The sequence below is a fragment of the Macrotis lagotis genome, chromosome 1 (genome assembly GCF_037893015.1).
Source record: "Macrotis lagotis isolate mMagLag1 chromosome 1, bilby.v1.9.chrom.fasta, whole genome shotgun sequence".
In the NCBI taxonomy this organism is placed as follows: Eukaryota; Metazoa; Chordata; class Mammalia; order Peramelemorphia; family Peramelidae; genus Macrotis; species Macrotis lagotis.
Window position 1 is genome coordinate 691,715,826 of NC_133658.1, and position 17,977 is coordinate 691,733,802.

The following is a 17,977-nucleotide window of genomic DNA, read 5'->3' on the forward strand; positions in this document are numbered from 1 at the left end:
TAGAGCCAGACCTACAAGTAGATGAAGGAAACAGTACAGAGAGGGTTATTTAAAAGAAGTCAGAATGGACTTGGGATGCTTTCCATAGATGAAGACTGCTTAAAATATATTTTAAGTCTGACCCCTTAGACTGAACACTAAGTCTTCTATTGAACTTCAAAATCCCAGGATTGGTGTTGGATCAAATAAATTAGATAACTGTCAAGTGTTTGGCACAGCGGCTGGGACACAGTGGGTGCTTAAAAAGTGTTTTTTTTTTTAATTCCCTACAATGTTGCCTGAGTCAGTAAGGAAAGGGTTATTTATCCTCAAGCCTTCTCACATTAGTTTCTTGGCAATCTAGTCCAACCCTATCTTACCTGAACAAGAATCTCCTCTATGGCAGTTTGGAAAATGGTTTTCCACATTGTTTTGAGCTGTGCTTATTACATTCAGCCTGAATTTGCTTCTCTATAGTTTCTACCTATTGCTCCTAATTTTGCCCTCAAACACTGACAAGATCAAAGACCAATTGGGACATCTGGTCATCTTCATTAGATGCTCTACATCACCACTGCCTTTCCCTACCAAATTTTCCCTTTCTCCTGAAAAGTAATACATAACCAAACTCCATGAAACTTTGGCACTGCAGCAAGGAAGATCTCTGCCAAAAAAAGCTCCACAAAATCTATGGATCCTCCCCCAAATCAACAACGGACATAATTTTTAAAAACATATAAAATTTTTTATTAAAACCATTTAATACCTTTCAGATCTTCAAATACAATTACTATATAAATACAATACCAAAGACAAAATTTTCATTAAACAGATTGGCTAAATGGATAGGGATTCCTTAATATATCACCACACGAGCCTTTTCAAACAAAAGAATTTATTATATTCACATCAGATTATGATAATATTCACTAAAATATGGTTTTATTTATACCACTATAGAACATATAGCTATACATATATATGCATACATATATGTATATCACAGTATCATAGATTTAGAGCTGGAAGAGACTTCAGAGGCCATATATATAGTCCAATCTTCTCATTTTACAGAAGAGGAAACTGAGGACCAAGGAGAATAAATAACTTGCCCAAAGTCACACTGGTAGTGTTAGTGTCACAAGCCAGGATCTGAACCCAGCAGGAGGCACTATTTACACTTTATACAGGTAACATATCAATTTATCTTAGCCTTAGCTTATCTCAAATCAACTAAAGATTTACAATTTTAGGACAGAACAAGGGGAAATAGGTGTTGGCTATTGTATAAAGTACTCAACTAAGAGAAAAAAATTCACTTTTGGTAAAGTTGGTTACACATTGATGTGAAGAATACAAGAAAAATATTTCCTCTGAAAGATGAGGGAATGATTATAAAATGGCTTCTTATGGTCTTTTCCAGCTCAATAATTCTATGTTCTTCAGATTAATGACCCAACATTTTTCAAATCAAAAAGTTCACACAAATTCTTCCAAACACTCTTTGCAAAACAAACTTAATTAAACACGGCTGAGGGAAAGATTTGAGTTGAGGTCCTTGAGAACAGGCACTGGTTTTTTTTTTTTTTGAGTTTTGGTCTTTTCTTTGTATCACCAGCACTGAGTACAGTGCCTCACACATACATTAGGTGCTTAAAAAAATAAAGGTTTTTGGCTTGATTTGATTTCAGTAAAGACTCTGAGGCCATCTGTGGATGGATCCTGAAAACACTCTTGGGAAAAGGATTATGATCATATCAAAGTTTTGTCCTTGAATATGATTTGAAGATCCCAAACTCTAATCTCTTTTTCCCTAGCATCTGGCACTTGCCGTTCCTTTGGAGATAGTCTCACCCTGTTCCCTCTTGCTGTACTTTTTGCTTGTCAAGTCACTGGTCTGTGCCTAGATGCACAGATTTTATTTAATTGTATTTCAGATAGCACCTAGCAGACAGTAGACACATCTTGACTTATCACTACTAACAAAAGTATGTCTATGAAGTGTTCTGAGTCCCTCAGAAGCTATTATATTAAAAGTTATTATATATAATATATATATATCACACTTTGTAAAGAATGGTTTCAATTAGCAGATACAGGGGAACATAACAATTCAATAATATGCATAAATTTTTATCTCATTAAGTAAGATTTACACAGGAGACAATTACTCATTCTATTTCAATTACATATTACAATAATACATGGAGCCAGAAAGATTTTTTTCACTCTATTCTTCTTGTTCCTAATTTCAAAACAGGCCAGATAATTATTTCCTTTTCTATTAAAGACGTGTTTTTTTTCTCATAATGGGAATTGGCTTTGTTTTTTTAACCTCCAAATTCTATTGCCTACTCCACTGAGCTAGAATTTGACTCCTGTTTTTCTTAGTCCTAAAGATGCTTGTAAATTTTGTTTTTATTTCCAAATTTCTAAAGGTAGAATTGATGTCCCTTGGGGCAAGCTAAGTGGTACAGTGAATAGAGCACTAGTCCTACAGTCAGGAGGACCTAAGTTCAAATTCCACCTTGGAGACTTAATATCTACTTAGCTATGTGACCTCAGGCAAGTCTCTTAACCCCATTGCCTTGCAAAAAATAAAAAATAAAAAAAAGATGCAATTAGTTTCAAAGAAAAAACATTTAATGAGGTAGAGTAGAAAAAATATATTTAAAAAATTGATGTCTCTTATCATAAGAGTAGGCTAAATCTGAACAAGAATATTCATTTAAAATGCCAAAGTTAAACTCTCATACCAAAACCCTCCTGTATTTGAATATGTTTACGATTCTCCTGGCTATTTCCTTCAATTCTGTATTTTCCAGCATTGGTCTTTGAAGCTAAAATGTGTTAAACATGTGGATGGCAAGCAACTGGATCTCTGAAACAGGAACCACACAAAACTCCTCCCTTTGCTTAGATGACTTTTTATTGCACATCCTGAACAAAAAGGAGTCTTCAGTGACTTTCAAGAACCTAATTCAGATCTGTTATGACAGGAGAAGGATGAAAACTCCACTATCTCAGTCTAGAAGACTCATTCTCTTCAGCTATTAAGGAACTTATTCGATCAGCTGTGATAATTCCTAGTCTTTTCACATACAACATCTGAAGTAAAAAATGCTGTCAATATGAAGGGCATAGCTACACCACTGGATCACCATGAAGCAGTTGTTTATAAAAGGGTTCAGACAAAATGAGAGCAGAGAAATAACCCACCAAATGTGAGGAGAGCCCAGGTCTATCTGTGACAGCAACATTATACAATGTGTTCATCAAAATTAAACTTAGTTTTATGATCAGAAACAAAGAGACCCTATTTTTCCAAATCCAGGTTTATTACAACACCTGTCAGATCAGATGATGCAAATAACCAGCATCCTTTGGGATACAAAATACTACAACAAATGTGTAAGGGAGATAGCACCTAATCCTGATAATGTATACAAATACAGCTCCTATAACACACACACACACACACACACACACACACACACACACACACACACACACACACACACACAAAACAAAACAAAACCCCCACTTAAAAAAAATTCTGATTAACAGGCATTTTTGGCTCAAAAATAAGTTTTTACCCATAACTCTTAACCTCCCCATTCTCAGGGCACAGAGGTTAGAAGAGGTATCCTCTATCATTTCAGTAGTTTGCTTATTCGGGGAGGGGGGGCATTAGAGAAGAGGCTGGGGTACATAGTTTTTTTGTCACTAAGAACTTTGTTAGACTTTCTCTATAAGACCTTTTCAGAAATCATTAGGGATTTAACTCTGCAGATGGCAAAAATTCCAGAAAGCATCTGACTGCTTTCTTCTGGACTGTGGCAATGAAGTAGTATAAGAAATGCTGGAATGGTAAGTGGCATGTTTGAGAGCTTGGAGAGGTACAGCATTTCTTTCTGCTATAGATATTCTTTCCTATAGCGGTCACCAAGCAAAGAATAAAACTAGGCTCAAAATGCAAGTTAGCTAGAACTTTTAGCCCAAGTCTGGGCCTACTCATAGCTCAGTGTTTTGTCAAAAGTTTCCTTACCACATCATCATCATTATCTTTGTCCCCATTATAACCATAATCTGTTTTTTTTTTGTTTTTTTTTTTTAACAATTGCTCATGTTTCCTTCTTCTTCTTCTAAATCAGCACCACACACCATCTGGTAAACATAGCAGCTGAAGACTCTATTGGGTTTCTGTTCTATGTGCAAAACTAAGTCTCTGTCGAAGTAAACTTCATGGCTGTAGGTCTGTAATTGAGAAAACAACCATGGATAAAAATTTCATTTGACATAATCATATTTACTTTCAAAGGACCACAAAATATCTTTCCATTAAAATCTCAACAGAACAGAATGCCAAATGTAATTATATATCTAACAACTGAATCCAAACAAGTATTCATACAAGCATTTATTACACATTATAGGTAACTACTCATTCTACATCTTGGGAGGTAGGGATGCAATGCCTTGATATCTGGAAAATTGATGTAAAAATTTTTGGCCCTTTCTTGTTAGAAAAAGGCTGAATTATTATGGCATTAAAAGATAAAATATGTTGATATTATATACTACTATACATATATTTTATGCATTTCTGAGTTTCTAAACATTCTTTGTCATCTGCTGACTTTTGCATGCTATCTGCAGTTTCTGCAACACTTCCAAAAAATTCCCACTTAATTTCTTTCTTTCTTTTTTTTTTTAAGGTTTTTGCAAGGCAAATGGGGTTAAGTGGCTTGCCCAAGGCCACACAGCTAGGTAATTATTAAGTGTCTGAGACTGGATTTGAACCCAGGTACTCCTGACTCTGAGGCCAGTGCTTTATCCACTACGCCACCTAGCTGCCCCCGCCACTTAATTTCTTATGCTGACCTGTGAAATAGTGAAATCATAATGGGGAAAGGGGTGATGTGGTAAGGATAATGAGTTTATGAAGTTTATGTGTAAATTATACTATTTCATTCTTAAAACAATCCTATGAGGTAAACAAGGAAGATTTTATTTCCATTTCAGGGATGAGGAAATAAAAACTTCAAACTGTTAAAGGGTCAAACAGCTACTAACTGGTGAAACCAGAACTCAAACTCAGAGCTTTCTGAATTAGAGTGAAATATTTGTTCTATTATAAGTTGCTATTCAAATATGTATTTAGCGGTAACCAAGACGTAGGGAAAAGGACATTGTTTTCGACCTTCACAGAAGCAGAAATCACCACCACAAGAAAGCCATCAAATAGAAGATAGAGATGGTCAAAGTCCCTGCCTCAAGATGTTACTGTTTTAAATGAAACCAAACAATGGAGAACAGAGAAAAGACAATTATATAGATAATAAGAGGGACCAGAAAAGCATGTTAAGTGAGGGGGGAAAAATATGACTCTCCCTTGAGGAGTGGGTCCCCTGCTGGGGAAAAGGTATTCATTATAATCTTCTTGCAGGATTTTAGCTCCTGTTCATGTTTTCATTAGTAGCTGTAGAGAGTCTAGTCTAAATGCAGGACAGTGACAGACACACCCTGCCATAAATGTTAGATTAGAGTCTCCAAGGCTTGGCTTTAGTGGGTTTTTACTCACCACATCCCATGACTCCACTAATGGAATACTCTTGAGTAATGTTCCATGTTCATTACAGTGGAAATCCAGGTGAGCTTTCCCCTCAGTGTCCAACTGAGTAACTGCCACCACAGAGAGTAAATCCAACTCATCTTCATAGTCCACAATTTTGAAAGTCTTGATGTGGCAGAAGGGGGATGGATGGTGGGGAAGGAAGAAAAGTAACTCTAGTTATTTAAATGTAATCTTATGCTTAAAATATTCTATTTCGTATGAAAAACAAGGAGGAAGGACAGGCAGGAGGGAGAAAGAGGTACGATATCCTGGCATGCCTATTCCTACACTAAGGAAAATATTAAAATTACAAGATCTTTAATAGTTAAGTAGCATTTCAACCAGAAAATAATTTTTCTGTATTGAAAGCATGTTAAGTATTAGCAAGCTAGGGACGGAAGTAACAGAGTAATTTACATATACCCCAATATTTTGGCAGTGGTATCTAGCAGTTTTCCTTATCTTGTCATTGATTACTTTAATCATTAATTGGCTTAAATATACACTGAGGTCAATTCCCGTAAACAGATGAAAATGCTCTAAAGGTTCATTCCACATGTAAATACATTAACATCTATGGATCATCATTCAGGCTCCTGGAATCATGTGAAAATCCTATATATTCACTATTGACATGGCCTACTTAACACTGTACCCAGTAACATCCATTTACGCTAATAGTAGAAAATATTAGTATGTAATAACCAAACCTCATTTTAATACTATTAAACCCCACTGTAACATGAAGGTCCGTGACTATCTCTTCTTTTGTCCGGCAAACTCCCTTTGTTCAGTTATTGATGAAGGATGACAAATTAGGTGGCTATAAAGCCACCCAATTCCATTTTTTTTAGTAGCTTAGTTAGAAAGTTATATCTTACAGTAAGCAACACATACATGTATGTATTTTAGAAAAGATAATGTACACATATTTTTTTTCTCTACTCACTGGTCCTGCTTCTGTTGTATCAAATAAAACCAATTCCCTTTTTATAAGATAGTCCTTTGATTATTTAAAGCCAGGTATGTGCTTCCTCTCCTCATTTTCCCCTTGTAAAACCACTCTAATTCTTTCAACTGTTTCTTGTATAACTTCGTTTCTATACTTTTCACTACACTGTACTAATCCTAGTTTGTCAAGGTCCCTCTTTTTTTTTTGGTTTTTGCAGGGCAAATGGGATTAAGTGGCTTGCCCAAGGCCACACAGCTAGGTAATTATTAAGTGTCTAAGACCGGATTTGAATCCAGGTACTCCTGACTCCAAGGCCGGTGCTTTATCTACTATGCCACTTAGCTGCCCCTAAGGTCCCTCTTAAAATATAGTATGTAGAACTGCATATATTGCTCCAGATTTGATCAGACCAGTGCAGAAAACACTAGAATATTAATTCCTTTCATAGGTACACCCTACCATTTATGTAGCTTAAGACTGCATTAGTTTTTCTGGCAGCTCTTTGACATTGTTGGCCAGTACTGAGCTTGAAGTTAACTAAAACCCCTTGAAGTCAACTTAAATTCCTTTTGGATGATTCAAACTAGTTTTCTATTTGGACAATTGATTTTTGAATTTGTGTCAGAATTTAAATTTAGCAAAATTCAACTTCCTCTTGATCATGTTGGCTCATTCTTCCCTCCTGAGAGGTTTCTTCCATTTTGCTTCTGTTGGTAGAAGGATTAGTCATTTCTTCCACTTATGTCATTTGGATTTATGCAAAACCTTTAGTTTGCTTCATCAGCTAGAAATAGACTTGAAAAGCAATTTAAACAGGTCTTTAAGGAAAAAGAATTAAAAAGTATTAATCAACAATGCTAAATTCAAGCCAGAGACTAGGCTGACCTAAAAAGACAACCTTATCCCATACTGTTGCCATCACTGTGTTTACAATAAGTAAGTAAAACAAGAAAACAGTAAAGCAAATTATACTAAATCAGCAGATTCCAATTTAGATCCTTCTTGATTTTCCTAGAACCCTTTCAGATTTTCTCAGGTGTGGCAGAAAAAATATTTCCCAGTCTCTTTTCCTTCAAAAGTACTAAACCTGTCTTTGAGATTTTATTGGCTCAAGGTTAGGTTTCTGTTGATGCGCTTCTTGGTCACATGAAAGTACCATCAAATATAAAAAATGCCAAAAGGAGTTCCATAAGATTGTCCTGAGATTTAACTGCTGGACTACCACAGGCAACACAGAGAAAGGGATGCTGTGCTAAAATAAGTCAATGCTGTCTTTTCCACAAAATACCCTTTCTTTGCTCTGAAAATGGCTACGTTGTTTTGCTAACTGTGAAATGGACTACTAGTGCCTCATTTTATACCAATCCTGAATCTAAGGTACCAGCCTGACCTGGTCAGCCTTGGTGTATTATACCAGGGACATGCATGTTATTTATAAAACCAATATGTCACTACAAACTAGTTCCATTCATCATTTATGGTTAAATTCCTACCTCTTGTTCTGGATCATCATCCAACAGATTAAACCGTTTTTTCACCACTCGTCCAGAAGCTGTAACAGTTAATAAGCTTTTGGTCTAAGATTTCAGAGAAAAAAAACAGATATGACAGACTTTAGACATATACACTAAATAGATAACTATAACAACCTTCATTTAGAAAAATGAACTCATATTTCCACATTGTATTCAGCAAGCAACAATGTCTTCAATCAACAAAATATAGAATTCATTTTTTTCCATTCATATACTCAATATGAAAAAGTTAATAATCCAAGAGTTTACAAATGTTTTTCTTTTTTTGGCATAAAATTCATTGCCATCAAGGGACAACTAGCACAAGAAAAGGGGTCACACATATTCTTCATGCTCTCTTTTTCTTAATTCATTAGTTGTCATAATGGCTCTCAAACTTTTTGGTCTTCAGAAGTCCTTTATACTCTTAAAATCATTGAGGATCCCCCCAAAAAGCTTTAGTTTGATTTATGTTATAAATACCAATACAGATATTGGTATAGCTATCTACCATATTAGAAACTGAAATGTTGTTGTTATTATTATTATTATTATTATTAAAACATTTTGACCTCACAGACACCCTAAAAAGGCCTCAGGGAACCTAGGGTCCTTGGTCACTGGTCTAGTATGATATAGGTACAGTGTAACCATTTTGAGGCATTTTACTTCTATCTGTAAATTCCCCAAACACCACTTAAGGGTGTATGATAATTGAAAGGAACAGGGGATTCTGGGGTCAGACCTAACTATCTGGCTCTGAGTCAACCCAAAAGAAAAAAATAACAATAGGAGATGAAGGGTAGAGATTTAGCAATGAAAACAAAAACCCCCAGAAAATAACAAATAAAAGATAAACACCCAATAATTACCTTTAAATTATAACTGTGCATATACTAAAAATTTACGTCTAAAATTCAAAGGACAGATTATTCTAGCAACTAGTATGGAAAGGTCTACAAGCCATTTCCTGATCTTTTTGGTCACATTCATAAGCATATAATGATACAATATTTCACAAAGAATTTTTTTATTATTGCCTTACATTTTCCTCTCTGTCAGCAACAATGACAAAATCTTCTGAAACCTGATGCTGGCTCTGATCTTCTATTTCTTTAAGCTTCAAAATTCTGAAAAGGAAAAAAAGAATTAAGTTTCTAAGTCCCTATCCAAGTATCAAAATCAATTTATCACAGCAAAACATGCATATAGTGTTTTCTCCTGGTTCCTTCTGTAATACAATCACACAGATATATTCAGGGGGTCCCCTTTTGATATTTTTCAAAGTCTAACAAATACTAAATAAAGGAAGGAATTAAAGAAGGAAGTGCTACTGAAATATTTGGAAAATACAATAATAGTGAACATAATTGAAGAATTTGCCAAACTGAGATGGAGAAAATTTACTCTGAAAACTGTATTATTTTCATTTTGTCTTAAGATTTCTTGCTTTGATAATAACCACTGTAAAGAATTTTTGTGAATTTATTTCTTAGGGATTTGTAGATAAAATGATATCTGTAGGAATAACACTAAGAGATTAAGTTTAAAACATGACTGAAAAAGTAACCAAATTGAATTAGAGGGCTTTTTAAAAAAAAAACTTTATGTCAAAGTGAAAGGACAATGATTAAATTGTAACTAACTTACTCATTGCTTTTTTCCCCTGGGGTTAGTTAGCCTAGAATTTTGCCATTTACGTTTTCTGAGTGTAAACAGATCCACAAATAGAACTGATAGTAACATAAACAACAATGTTATTAGTTATTAATTATTTTTATCATGATGATGATAATGATAATGATTACTACTACTACCATGACCAACCTAACCAATCACATTTTAATTACTGGTAGCTTTTTTAAAGCCTAGAAGACTTATGACCTTCATGGGTTTTATGTATCTTCATCTCACAAACTACTTTCAAATAAATTGATGGCAAAAAATAAAGAGGTACATTTTATATGAGGTAATGTATTTCAGGGGGTCCCAGTGTGGTCAGTGAGAAAGAAAAGAGGGAGAAAAGCTCATTACTCTAATGTTTTTCCTATTGCAATTTTTTTTTCATCTTTTAGGAGACAGAGACAGTGAAGTTAGCCTAAAGATATGGAATAGGAACAAGCAAGCAGCATGAGTTTGTTTCCTCTCTTTATTTCAATCTATTTAAAGGTAGGGACATTTTTCCTTTCCAGAGAGAAGTAGTCAGATAGTTACACATTTTAAAGCTTTGAGTAGAGTGTTTTGAGCCCAGAAAGCAAGAGGACATAATTGAAAAGAATCCTCTCCAAGAGTATTCTCTCCTTGAGCCAATATGCCCTTTCCTTTCCAGTTATAAAGTAAAATCATATTTGTTTATTTTATCTCTTTAGCACAATGCAACTAGTTGCTATTAATCTGTTAGAGAGAGGCATAGTTAATATTCCTCCCTTACAAGTTCTTATTTACAAAGAGAAAACAAAGCAGGCTTTTATTAAGAAAAAGGAGAAAACAAGGAAAAGTATTTCTATGTTAGATACTATACTAAGTCTGGGGACTACAAATACAAACAAAAAGAAACATGATTTTTCTCCTCAAGGAACTTACATTCTAATGGGGAAGATCATACATAAAAGGCAACTGAAAAGGAGGAGGAGGAGTCAAACATTTACAATGTTTTGTTCAAACATTTACAAAATGGGTTGAAAAAGAGGAAGGCTGAAGAAATAAACTCAAATTTTCCCAAGGTCTGTCTCTAGAGAATGCCAGTTAGCATAACACCAATTCTAATTATTTCTAGCTACCTCATAAAAAACAGAGATGCCAATAAATGCTATGAAAGCTATCTTTATAACTCTGTAATGACTAAAGACAATACTTACTTGATCTGATTTGGACCCACATGAACTATTCTCCCAGAGGCATCAGGATGAAAATATATCCAATCAGATTCTAGTGAACAACAGTTCATTTCTTGTATTCCATTTTTTGCCTAAAATTGAAAGAGGGGAAATTAGGGGGAAAAGCAATAAATTACAGAATCTCTTCACAATTATCTTCATGTACCCACTCACAGATCAACTAACATCTAGTCAAAATCTAGACATCCAACTGCCATTCATTAAATAATGAGTTCTTATACACATGGAAAAGAAGGGACACTGTTGGTCAAATCAGGATTAATGTTGGATACAAATTGTAGAAAAAAACCAAAAAACCAAAAAACAACCCAACTGGAGAAATTCCAGATTATTGGGTCTGTAGTCATACATATTTCACATACTAAGTAAAAACATTTCAAGCAAGTAGAAAATAGGTGAAAAAGAAGAACAAGAACAAGAATGAAATCCTGTACATTTTTCACTGAGGTACAGTACAACATGAAGGTTTTCAGAACTTATAAAAATAAACTACTGGTAACATTAGAAAATTGCATTACATACAAAAAGAGAAACCAAATGGGATACTATACACACACACACACACACACACACACACACACACACACACACACAGTGCTTTACCAAGCCTCAAAGTGTTATCTAAATGATAATTCTTTTTCCTCCACTGCACCTACCAGCAATTAGCATCTGCTCCAGAATTTATAGTCTGTAGTTACCTGGGATACTAAGGTAAAATGTGTCTTGCCCTTTGTAAACCAAGTATGTATCAGATGTGGGACTGGAACACAGGTCTTTCTGACTCAAAGGTTGGCTTCCTTTCCACTGTGTTAGGTTGCCTCTCAGCAGTTATTATGATGATAGTTATTATTATTATCCAAACTAAATATCAGGTAACACTGGTCACTCAGCTCTAGTTGAGGCCCACATAATACTTTCTGAAAATACTTCCTCCTATTATATACCCTTACCCAAGAGTAGGTATCCTTCATATAAACATGCCTCCCCCCTTGCCCCCTCTTGAGCCAGAAATGCCTGGAATCAAGCCCAACTGGGCACCAGTTAATTTCTGTGGCTTTACCTAAGATGTTTAACTGTTCTCATATTCTCATGTGTAAAATAAACAATATTTTTCCAAAGTTACTGTCTAATGTGTGAATAAAAATTCTTGAAGACTAAAAAGTATGAAGAACAATGAGTCCTGGGTAGAAGTCATAAAATATCAAAAAGGTTCTGGAAATAAAAACAACTTACTACAGTATTGATGTCATGTGGAAGGAAGGGGGAGGGGAGAAAAAACACAACAGATTCTAGCTGAATCATTTTTAAAAGAATAAATCCAAGAAGTAAGTATGTTTCCTTTAGAAACTGCTTGCTTTTAAAAAAATTTCTTCTTAAAAATGCAAAGAACTATTCTGCTCTGGGAAGCAAGAAACAAAAGGCCTCACACTGTCTCTCCTCCCAATCTGCTGCTCATGCCAGGGTTATCATGAAGAAACCTCAGGTGTCAGCCCCTATGTTCTTTGCTGAGAGATTATTGAGCAGATAAAAGGTTGAGCAGGGCTTGGAGTGGCAAGAAATGATTTTCAGGAATGTATATATGGCAACTATGGGCACCCGCCAGGAAGAATTCAGATCCTGGTCTCTTCTAGGAAGGTGGGACAAAATAAGTCAATCAGTACCAAGGAATGATCTTTGAGTGCACAAACATGGAAGACGCCTTTTTGCTTCTTCTTGTTAGGGGTAATGATGTAGTGCCAAGGATAGCCTCCAATCTGAAATGTGTTCTCCAGGGAAGATACTTCAAAGAGCAACGGAGGAGTATCTATAAAAATAGGACAACAAGAAAGTTATTATTTCATCCTTTAGGATGGGTTTTTTTTTAAGACCATCTGGAGCTTTTAACTTTATATTGATTGAAGCTCTTATAAAGTTCTATTAAGATAAACAAGAGGCAGAGTGGAAGAAGAATAGGCCTTGGAATCAGAAAGACCCAAGCACAGGGCCCAACTCTGACATAAATAGGTGGATGACCCTCTCAGTGCCCCTGTCAACCCTTTTAAAACAGGGTTCTTCACCTTTTTTATGTGCCAAGGACTCTTGTTACTCTGATGAAGCCTATGAACTCCCTTCTGAGAATAAGGTTTTTAAATGAATAAACTGAAATACTGAGGACTACAAAAGACATCAATTCTACCTACACAGTTAAGTGAAATATTAAATCAGTTCAAGACCATAACTTTAAAACCCCTGCCCCAGAAAAGTAATGATAGATGATCAAAAAGTAATCTCTATACATTTGTAGAAGAGGTTGACCAACAGATTACAGAAAAGTAATTTCTATGCATTTGTAGAAGAGGTTAACCATTTCTTTCTTTTTTAGGTTTTTGCAAGGCAAATGGGGTTAAGTGGCTCGCCCAAGGCCACACAGCTAGGTAATTATTAAGTGTCTGAGACTGGATTTGAACCCAAGGCTGGTGCTTTATCCACTGTGCCACCTAGCCACCCCCTGGTTGACCATTTCTATAGGCAAAAATTATGTAGGGCTTTAAGGTTGGCAAAGCAAGTTATACAAGTTCCTTCATCAACAACTGCCATAAGAGATCCTGCCATAAGAGATCAGCACCATTATTCTACTATAACATATGAGAAAAGATGATGAGTGACTTGTCCCCCAACATACAATCTGTAAGGGTCTGAAGCAGAATTTAAATTGAAGTTTTCTTGACTCCAAAGTCAATACTATATAAACTGAGTCACCTAGTTTAGCTGTCTTCTAGGTTTATTGTCAAGGAATTCCCCTACACCAAAGGAATCTAGACATCTATGGGAAAAAAGTAATAAAACTACAATGAAGTCATGAATAAACAATAAAGCATAATTTGGAAAGGGGGTCTATTGATAACAAAAGAGAAAGCTAAAAGGAAATATACCAAATATACTTTGGATGGAAGACAGTCTCCCAGTTATCTCATCTTTAAAAATTATTTGCATAAACTACATCAGAATGAAAATTGTTAAAATTTAATAAGTTTTCAAACATATTCTTGGTTAAAAAGTCTGATTTCTTAATGCTATAAGAAATGGAAGGTTATCTCTCCATATGTTAATTACAAACTCAAAAATGACTAGAAAGCTGGAAACTTGTCCAGCCTTCTTTATACTTTAATCAAGGAAAGAGATAACTATGCATTTTACTTTAGACAAGATAACATTGTATAAGGATGAGAAATTGTACAACCTAATAGACTGACCTCCCAGGAGATTTGATGATTTCCTTTTCTTTTTTTAATGTACAAAATACTCCAGTCTCCCTCAGTTTGGGGTGATTATTTCCACAATGGCCTACACCTACAGGCTTCTTGGTAAAACTTAATAAGAATAAACTTCATATCTAATTCTATTGTTTTATTTTAAGCCATATAATATTAAGTTTTACAAGGTAAAAGAAACAAAGTTCAAGGACTATTTCCTTTAATTTAGAAAAAAACAGATATCTTATTGTCTGATCTTGTTATCTCTTAGACTACTTGTCTCTTCCTTAAGAATATGATTTCTCTCTCATCACACTTAATTTGGATCAATGTACGACATAGAAACAAAGTAAAGACTGACAGATTTCTTTCCGTGGGGGTGGGGTGGGGTGGGGGAGGGAAGTAAGATTGGGGGGAAAATTGTAAAACTCAAATAATATCTTCAATAAAATAAATTAATTAATAAATAAAAAAATAAAAAATAAATAAAAAAATAAATTTCTCATTTTAAAATAAATAAAATATAATTACTAAAAAAATTCTGAAAGGAGAAAAATTTTATGAGTTTAGGAGTGATTTCACTTTATCTTTTTCCCCCTCCATCTTCAAAATGTTTCCCTTACAAGTTTTTTGAGTTTATGAACTATTCTTATTTGTATGTAATTTTGTCTGGGAGATAAAATTTAAGCAAGGCTTCATATTACATGAGTATATTTACTTGGGTTATTACAGTAGCAGTAGGCTCAATTCCTCTAGTAACTGGATACTTAACAGTTAAAAATAAAAACCTCAGTTTTAAAAAGCTGGGTTCTAAGCTGAGGTTAACAACCTAATGGAGCAAAAAAAAAAAAAAGGGTTATAAGTTACACAATAGAAACCTTGTCTCTCAAAGGCAAGAGTGCTACAAGGTTAAGGCAAACAGTAAAAGAAATGAGGTTTCAGAGTTGATTGGAGAATTAGATCAATTTTGATTCCAGCAACCTCTTGGCAGAGAAGTAATAGCCTCTAAGGTTTTTTTGCAAGGCAAATGGGGTTAAGTGGCTTGCCCAAGGCCACACAGCTAGGTCATTATTAAGTGTCTGAGACTGGATTTGAACTCAGGTACTCCTGACTCCAAGGCCGGTGCTTTATCCACTACGCCACCTAGCTGCCCAGCCTCTAAGGTTTGCAGTGAAATAGACATCTTACAAGAGAGGTTCTATTTGAAGGGTGACAATGTCAGTAATATTTTTTTAAAAAAAGTATCAAAATGCATTTTTTAAAGAAAAGATAAATGTGTTAATTACTACTACTCAAATCTGGAAAATTGATCTAAAAGAAATGTTTTAGGTTATACAATTTAAAAATATTTAAAACCTTAAATATGATAACAATAATAATATCCCAGAATGCTTTAAAATTTATAAATCATTTTCCTCAATCTCCCCTCCTGAGGGGAAAGTTAGTGCATATATTATTAGCCACATTTGACAGCTGAGGAAATTGAATCTAGGAGATTATATGGCAGTGCTAGACTCAATTCCCTGATTCTAAAAATCTTTTTTCCATTAAATTATGCTGCCTCAATTACTCTTGTTTTCCTCAGATGAATGAATCAAAGATGAAAGAGCTCCTGGAACACCAACATACTGCTTTTGGTCTCATGTGTTTTCTCTTGATTTGACAAACATTGAGTTTTTTCTTTTCTAAGCTTTTCACATTTTCTAGAAGAATATTTTGGTATAATGTCTCATTGCCACTGCCTCCTAGAAGTCTATTTTTTAATAAACTAGTGATTTTAACTCTTCCATAAAATCCAAGGGTTGAGCCTGAAGTTAAACCTGAATGGCTTCATTAAGAAGAGATCATATAGGGGCAGCTAGGTGGCGAAGTGGATAAAGCACCGGCCTTGGAGTCAGGAGTACCTGAGTTCAAATCCAATCTCAGACACTTAATAATGACCTAGCTGTGTGGCCTTGGGCAAGCCACTTAACCCCATTTGCCTTGCAAAAAAAAAAAAAACACCCTAAAAAAAAGAGATCATATTGACTTAACCTCTCTCATGCTATTCTTTTATTTTTTTTGAATGTCATTTTATTTATTTTTCTCAATTACAAGCAATGATAGTTTTCAACGCTCATCTTTTTGTAAGCTTTTGGGCCTCACATTTTTTTACCTCCCTCTCTTCCTTCCTCCTTCCCATGATGAAGAGTAATCTGATATAGGTTACACATGTATAAACATGTTTAACATATGACCATATTAGTCATGTTGTGAAAGAATCAGAACTAAAGGAAAAAACAAAACAAAACATCTCATGCTATTCTTGGGGAAAATTTCAAAAAGCTTTAAAGGCTGGACCCAAAGAATAGTCATTAATGATCTGATAGCAACTTGGAAGATCTCCTGTGCAATGGCCCTGTGCTGCTTAACCTTTTAATCAAGGTCTTGGATAAAGGGGTCTTTTGCATGTAAAAATTAGATGAAAGGTTTTTGGTTTCACCAGAAAGAATAAGCAGAATGAGCACAAGAAGAGACAAGAGTAAAATTCAACAAGAGTAAGATTCAAAGAAAGTAATATCTAGAAATATTTTCATGAGTAGATAAAAGTTAGTGAAGGCCAGTTAACCAATGTAAGCCATTTCTTAGGTTAAACATAGATTGGAGAAGCTGTATCAGTAATCTCATATGCTTAATAGGTTTATGAATATTGCAATTAGTTCATTTAATTATGCATGAGATGTATGATCAGGGCGGGGGAACATATCAAGGGGAAGTATGTTTTAGGCAGACCAGAAAGATTGCAAACTCCTAACTATGCATCCAATGAGCAGTAGAAGAAGGGACCTTTGTGATAGGGAGTAGAATTTAAAAGATTCACTCTTTCCAAGCTGTGGGTGCACCACCCTCCCCTTTTGAGATACCTAAAGAATATTCTCAAGAATGTAAATCAAAATTTTTCCTGGTTTTATCAGTGGTCTGAGTCTGTAGTGTTTTTGGTAAGATATTTCTTCCTCCCAATTTTATTTTTCACACTGTATGGTTATCAAATCTCCAGATGTTACCAAACTGACTGTGATAACTAATATGTTGAATGAGAGGAGTTGAGATGCCAAAATATCTCAACAGTCTATAGATCACAGGGTGAAATAAAAGAGGAAATTAAATTTAAAAAAATTTAGTCTTAAATTTGGGTTTAAAAAATCAACTTCACAAATGTAAAATGGGGAGGTCCACAGAGTTTCTCACAGTAAACCTTGAATGATAGTATAACAGGTGAATAAATTTGTGACTTTAGAAGTCTTCATGATCAAGTTCATGTAGGTCCAGTGTTTGGAGCACAGAATCAGAAGAGGAATAATGGAAGAAAGTGCTCCCTGATAAATTTGAAAAAGATTTTGAATTTTAGGGTACTATAGAGTTCAACATGAATAGGACAAAGAAGAAAACTATTGTAATCATAGAAGTATTGACATGGACACAGCATTTGGCATCTTTTTTTTTTTTGTAAGGCAAAGGGGGTTAAGTGGCTTGCCTAAGGCCACACAGCTAGGTAATTATTAAGTGTCTGAGACTGGATTTGAACCCAGGTAACTCCTGACTCCAGGGCCGGTGCTTTATCCACTATGCCACCTAGCCGCCCCCTTGCACACTGCATTTGGGAATGAGGATACAATCTCTCTGTATTCTGCCCTAGTAAGTCACAACTAGAGTACTGTGGTCACTTCTAAGTGCCACATTTTAGGAAGGACAAACAGAAGAGTATGTAGAGGAAGGCAACAGTGATGAAGAAAAGTACTGTGTTC

The 17,977-nt window shown here is 34.9% G+C and overlaps 1 protein-coding gene across 2 annotated transcripts in view; it reads right to left on the reverse strand.

The window, feature by feature from the left end:
* Nucleotides 1-857: 857 nt before the first annotated feature.
* DCAF17 (DDB1 and CUL4 associated factor 17) overlaps nucleotides 858-17,977 on the reverse strand; it is a 38,045-nt gene continuing 20,925 nt past the window's right edge. For both annotated transcript variants that reach the window (XM_074215723.1, XM_074215722.1), the window contains exons 10-15: nucleotides 12,621-12,763; nucleotides 10,921-11,030; nucleotides 9,108-9,192; nucleotides 8,042-8,125; nucleotides 5,564-5,719; nucleotides 858-4,236 (exon numbers count right to left, since the gene is read on the reverse strand). In XM_074215723.1, the coding sequence (XP_074071824.1) occupies nucleotides 4,093-4,236; nucleotides 5,564-5,719; nucleotides 8,042-8,125; nucleotides 9,108-9,192; nucleotides 10,921-11,030; nucleotides 12,621-12,763 (722 nt within the window). In that variant the 3' untranslated portion in view covers nucleotides 858-4,092. The remainder of the gene's footprint in view (nucleotides 4,237-5,563; nucleotides 5,720-8,041; nucleotides 8,126-9,107; nucleotides 9,193-10,920; nucleotides 11,031-12,620; nucleotides 12,764-17,977) is intronic.